This window comes from Lactuca saligna, chromosome 4 (assembly GCF_052625555.1).
Source record: "Lactuca saligna cultivar CGN05327 chromosome 4, ASM5262555v1, whole genome shotgun sequence".
In the NCBI taxonomy this organism is placed as follows: Eukaryota; Viridiplantae; Streptophyta; class Magnoliopsida; order Asterales; family Asteraceae; genus Lactuca; species Lactuca saligna.
This window is the reverse complement of record NC_136420.1, coordinates 76,854,183-76,860,913: the sequence shown is the minus strand read 5'-3', so window position 1 is coordinate 76,860,913 and position 6,731 is coordinate 76,854,183. Positions and strand designations below refer to the sequence as shown.

General features: G+C 34.5%; 1 protein-coding gene across 1 annotated transcript; it reads left to right on the top strand.

Moving 5' to 3' along the window:
• Positions 1–2,079: 2,079 nt before the first annotated feature.
• LOC145042162 (uncharacterized) lies at positions 2,080–5,532 on the top strand. The gene is made up of 2 exons (XM_078990546.1): positions 2,080–3,574; positions 5,033–5,532. The coding sequence occupies exons 1-2, from the start codon at positions 2,168–2,170 to the stop codon at positions 5,408–5,410; spliced, it is 1,785 nt and encodes a 594-aa protein (XP_078846672.1). The 5' UTR covers positions 2,080–2,167; the 3' UTR covers positions 5,411–5,532.
• Positions 5,533–6,731: the final 1,199 nt, after the last annotated feature.

Sequence of the window (6,731 nt, the reverse complement as noted above, 5' to 3'; positions counted from 1 at the left end):
ATCATGTTGTATATATGGGCTGAATAGTGTTTTAAACTCTAATTAATCATTTTAATTCAGTAGAATTGGAGTTGGATAGCCTAAGTCCAATTAAGTAAGCTATAATCTTTATTTTTTGGAGTTTTTGGTAGAAAAGATAGGTTTGATATTTAACAAATAGGGTGTGTAAATCCTTTGCTATTTCCCACAAGCCTTGTAAAAACATAAGAGTTTTCATGAAATTTTACTTGACCTTGGAGCTTTGAAGGATATTTTAATTGCTCCAAATGCTTCCACCGATTCATGTATTGCATCCTTAAGAATCGTTATGAGTCTATTGAGTTTATTAAGGTTGATTAGTTAATTAGTGGTTGATTATTTGTAATGATTTAATCTTGTAATATGTAGGGGATCTTGAAGTTCTTTACAAATGGCTAAGCTAGATAGATGATTATCTATACATTTAAGTGAATTCGTTACCCACGAACACATGTCCCCTATTATATTGAACTTTGATATTTCCTTCGATTGAATAACCATGTGCATATATTATATTGAATATCATATGTAATATGTCATTCACAAAATGGCATGTAATACATTATATGAACTACTAAATGTAATATATGTCATTTACGAGATTTTGAAATAGGGATAAACTGTCTATGTTTTTAATAAATTTTTGATCTTGATCATGTGTACCCACTTTAGGATGACTTTGAGACTTGGATACCCAATTTAAAACTTTTAGACTTATTGTGATTGAATTCTAGAAGGCCTCATGTGCATGTGAGATTTGCTACCCTTCATATGGTACATGTATGATGGTTTATATGTTACATACCGAGTGGAGCTTGAGAGTGTTTAGTGTGATATGTACTAACTTTACATAGGCTCCAAAATCATCCTTTGTAAGACATTTGTACTTTGAGATTGACTTTGATTTTCGAATTAGAAACATGATCCATGACATTATTTGAAATCAATGATTTGATGCTAATGGGATTTGTTATTGTTTTAGTCAAGGTTCTAAATAATATTAGACGCATATTTGGTGGCAATCTCAAGGCTCAAGCTTTTACGAGCTGTGACGAACCATATTGTTTGTAAGGCGTGACTTAAGGCGACAATTTTGTATATAATTCATAATTTTTTATATATTTTCTGTTATTATTCATTATACATATATGATTTAAGACGATATTTTAATAAAATTTAATGGTAAGTAAATTGGTGTCATCACAAGTTTTTTAGAACCTAGGTTTTAATGAGTGTATTTAGCTTTGGAACGTTTCTTTTCTGTAACTAAAGAATACTTGCTATTCTTTTCAGTTTTGAAAATATATTTTTAAAGATTTTCAATGGTGTTTGGAATATGCAAGATTCCATATACTTACCAATGGTACACCACACCCTATAATGATCACTACACTTTCTAACCCTAACTAACATATTTATTAATGAGTTCGGGTTTTATCGCAACAATGCACCATCGTCTTCACCGGTTTGACCCATTGTTATATGGATTCGACTGGCACATCACACAAGTCTCACAAATATAGCGGGTGTCATGGTTTATGATTATTTGGAGGTGAGTTTTTAAAAATATTTTTAGCCAAATTTGGTTATGAGTTTTATTTATTTATTTCCTTTTATTATCATACACTTATCAAATATATTTTTTTCGCATTTATATTTGTCCAAGTAACAACTAACAAATATATAATTCCAAGATTGGACATAATACAAAAGACTCCCCTCTTTTTCAATAAATGATGTCATGTGTATGTGCTCGTCGTTTCCACTGCCACAACCATCTTTTAACTTGTGAACTCAAACACTGTTTCTGTCTAACAAATAGATGAAATATCTGTTGAGGTGAAGTTACTATTTGACTCATTTAGCATTTGCAATTAACCAAAATAACAAAAAATGAAATAAACAATCTAAACGACAAAAAGCAAGAGAATGTGTGTGATCTCAATTCTCAAAAATCGTAAAGAAACTCAATTTATTAATTTAATTTAATAATTTAATTTATGATACTCACTTCTGTGTAGGCAATTATGAAAAGGCGCGCCGATTGGATAGTAGACAAAAAGACGAAACTGCCCATTTTGTTTATGTCTTCTTTCAAGTCCTACGGATTCTCAGACACCGGTTTTTAGAGACGGTTTCAAAGATTACAATGTCGAAATCTTCACCGGCGGCAAAAAAGGCGAAGGAGGTGTCGCCGGAAACAATTAAGCCCGACGAATACTCCCATAGCCCCGTCCACTATGCTGTTGCAGTAGGCGATCACACAACCCTCTCACGTATTGTAGCCTCTTTACCCCGGCTAGCCGACCCGACGAGGATTCACTCGGAGGCAGACTCGTTAAACCAAGAGAAGCTTTCCGACCAGATAGCCGCCGTGCTCGATCGGCGTGACAATCCGAAGAGGGAGACTCCGCTACACATCGCCGTCAGGACAAATGACGCCTTCGCTGCACGTGCACTTGCCAACGCCGGTGCGGATGTGTCTCTACAGAACGCAGACGGATGGAATGCGTTGCAGGAGGCTGTGTGTCGCCGGTGTACGGACATTGTTGCGATTCTCGTCCAGTACCACCACGTCTCTGCTTGGTCGAAGTGGCGCCGTCGTCTTCCCCGACTCCTTGCCGTCCTCCGCCGTATGCGTGATTTCTATATGGAGATCTCTTTTCACTTCGAGAGCTCTATTGTTCCATTCGTCGGGAAGATTGCGCCGTCAGACACCTACAAGATCTGGAAGCGAGACGGTAATTTACGAGCAGATACTTCGCTTGCTGGCTATGACGGCTTGAAAATTCAACGAGCGAATCAGAGTTTTCTCTTCCTTGGCGACGGTGATCGGAATTTAGACATTCCGTCTGGTTCGTTGCTTGTTCTCAATCACGACGACCGTAAAATCTTCGACGCCTTCGAAAATGCCGGATCTCCATTAAGTGATTCCGACATCGCCGGATTCTGTGCTCAGACGAGCGTTTACCGGCCAGGAATGGACGTAACGAAAGCGGAATTGTGTGCCAGAACTAATTGGAGGCGGCAAGAAAAGATCGAAAGTGTCGGCGAGTGGAAAGCCAGGGTTTACGAAATCCACAACGTACATTTCAGTTTCAGATCACGCAAAATTGCCGCTGGTGATAGCGACATAGCCGGAAGCGAACAGATCATGCCACTAGAGCTTGAAGAAGACTCCGATGACGGATTTCTCGTCGCCGAAAATCCACGTTTCAGCGTCTCCGATCGCCGGAGACACAGTAGCTTCGTGAGCGGAGATAGAGAAGTGATATCCGTGTCAAGAAAAAGCGTCGACATCATTCCAGAACGACGTCGTCGTCCACGAGCACCTCCTCCGCCTCCGATGCCGCCGTTACCGGTGGTACAACCACAAACAAAAGAGAAGGAGTACGTTAAAACGTTACGGCCGTCAGTTTGGTTAACGGAAAATTTTCCGTTACAAACGGAAGAGCTGCTTCCGTTACTCGACATTTTAGCTAACAAAGTAAAAGCTGTTAGACGGATGAGGGAATTGCTGACGACGAAGTTTCCACAAGGCACGTTTCCGGTAAAGGTAAGGGCTAAATTCGTCATTTTACATTCCAAAGATAAAAAAACAGATCTTAAGGGGACATAGGGGCCTTGATGGATTTAGCTTCTCTTTTGGATTTAAGCACTTTTGATACTATTTCATTTTATAGTAATTAAAATTAAACACTTTTGATACTATTAAGACAAAAACCTACATTTAGATGGGACCCACTATAAGCTGATATCATCTGAAAACATATATAGCCATGCGTGATCCAATAGTTCTCATCAGTATCTATGCATCAAAATTCTTGAAATAAAATATTGTTTTTGATTTTTGAACTTTTAATATTTTTTTATTTTAACAATTTCATAAAAAAAATGAATTTTTTAAATAATAACTAATTTTACCTATTTATTATCATCAAGAATGTAATAACTAATTTTACCTATTTATTATCATCAAGAATGTAATAACTAATTTTACCTATTTATTATCATCAAGAATGTACCATTTTTATACTTTTGAAATTGAAAGATAAAGATGGATTTTTTTCAATTCAATTTATTATGAAGATTTTTTTTCGTTGGAAGAATTAATGAAATATATGTACTTGTTTTCATTTTATTGGTTTTCATGCATCAGATCATGGATTAGAATAATCTAAATGGGTCCCACGAAATCAGAATATTTAAATATGAATACTTTATTATAAAATATAATATTAACCACAAAAGTAAATTCACAAACAAAATCTCAAAGTAGCTACTTAAACGCAAAATAAAGTAAAATATAATATTCATTGATTTTTTTTTTTTATTTTATAGCATAATATTTTGATTTTAATTCTTATTATTATACCATTACATTTTGAAAAATCTATTAATTATAGGAATATGGGTAAGAATGTACTTTCATATATTTTTGTATTATAGCATCTTATTTTCATTTTACTTTTATTGAAGCACATAGTTATTTGAAAAACTCTATCCAATTATATTATTATGTTTTCAATTTATTTTCTTAAATGACATTTTTACAAATAAATTGGTTTTTTGAAATACAATATTGTAGTAGAAAGACATCGAGTATATTTTTATAAATATAATGTTATAATAATAAGAAAAATAATATTAACACAGTCTAATTTTTCAAAGAATTATTACTTAAATAACTAAAAGCAAAACGTCTTGTTTTTCTTATGTTACTATATTCTTTGATTTACTAGGAATCAACACTAAGCATCTTCTTTTACTACTAGTAATATGGGTTTCAACGTCTTTCCCAAAAAAGAACTAGACAAGTAAGACCAACATAAGAGTACTTTTAGTGGGGCCCATATTCATGAATCCATATGTCCCAAAGACATGTTTAAAGCTATTTCACCATCACTCACTTTCCCTTTTTTAATCCTACAAAAATATAGTACTACATTGACCAACTTTTGATTCTCACTTTTATTTCAATTGATTTGATGGTTGTAAATTTTCCGATATGAAGGTGGCGATTCCCGTGGTGCCAACCGTACGTGTTTTAATAACGTTTACGAAATTTGTCGACCTCCAACCGCCAGAAGAACAGTTCTTCACACCGTTCTCCAGTCCTCGCCACTTTATCAGTAGCGGGGATGAGAACGATGATTATGAGGTAACTGTAACAGAAACAGAAACAGAAGCCCTTCGGGCTTCTGTTTTTGTTTCGTCTTCTGCGACGTGGTTGTCGAGGGGCGGTAGTCGGTCGGGGATGTTGACAAATAGGGTGGGACCGCCACATGTGGCGGATCCGTTTAGTGTACCGATTGGGTATGCGTGGAGTAGTTTTGATGAGAAAGGGAAGAAAATGAAGAAATCGAAGTCTATGAGTAGGAAAAGTAAGTGAATGTAAAATGTAAGAATAATTGTATCGAGTTTGGTTGAATTAGTTTGTAATGTCTTTTATGGAATATAGTTGGGGACTTGACGCTATTAACTAGCTATAAGCCTAGAACCCCACGTTGCATCTTTTTTTGTGTAATAGTATCTATAAGATTAGCGTAGTTAAAGGGGGATTTAACAGTTTTTGTTGGGAAATGATAATATGGTATATTAACGTATTTAAAAAAAAAAAAATCAAATAAGGTTTAATATATGCATCTAACAAATAAGTTTGAATATATGCATCTAACCAATGTATTCTAAATGCAAATATAGTGGTTATGATACATAAGTGATTATTAAACACATACAACAACATATTTTTATGCCATTGGTATCAATGTTGCTCTTTTTCATTGAAGTTAAGAGTTCCAGTCTTATCGTAGATTAAAGAGCATATTTGATTTATAGTTTTTAAAAAAATGTAGAATATAGATCCTCTCAAACAGTAAAAAAAAGGTTGTACTATAAGGCTATATGGAGTGGTCACTACAAACTCACTGGAAAAGTTGTGCCACCTATGCGCCACATCACCTTCACCACCAACCCACTCCACTATGGAAATGGTCACCACTAACAACATTTATTATTATTATTATTATTATTATTATTATTATTATTATTATTATTTTAACATTTTGTTAAGTAAATAACATAATTTTTAAAATAGGTAAATTTTTTTTGTTTTTTGTAACACTATATGAAATAAAAAAACATAATTTATAAGATAAATAAATTTTTTGAAAATACAAAAAAAAAAAGAAAAAAAAAACTTTTCATTAATTAAAAACATAGAAATTTAAAACCTAAAATTACTAAAACACACATAAAACCTAACAAATCAACTACTACACTACTTAACTTAAAAAAAAAAAAGTAAAACACAAAAACCGTAGAACAGTACTATTCGTTGTCATCATCATTCTCATCCTCATCCTCATCCTCATCCGCCTCATCGTCACCTTCTGCATTCTTGTCGTAATCATCGCCTTCATCCTCTTCGTCTTCATCGTCATTTCCCCCTTGGTGTTGTCTCTCCTATATGTGCTCGGTCAAATCGTGTCGTAGATTGTGATGTGTTTCACGATTTTGTATTTCCAAAACCCTAGAGAAGTATGCCGGGCTGCCAACTTGTATTACTGCAGGTGGGTTAAGTGCATCGTTGTCGGTATATGAACAAATAGCTCTGCCCTCTTCTTCTATTATCATGTTATGTAAAATCACACAGGCAGTCAACACTGTCGTTAGTTTTTCCCTATCCCATGTTCTTGCTGGATGCTTGATTA

What these genes read in the sequence shown, in the direction of transcription:
- LOC145042162 (XM_078990546.1), top strand. Translation starts at nt 2,168, where the DNA reads ATGTCGAAATCTTCACCGGCGGCAAAAAAGGCGAAGGAGGTGTCGCCG. An exon ending in AAGGCACGTTTCCGGTAAAG is followed by an intron (nt 3,575 to 5,032) that starts GTAAGGGCTAAA and finishes TCCGATATGAAG; the next exon opens with GTGGCGATTCCCGTGGTGCC.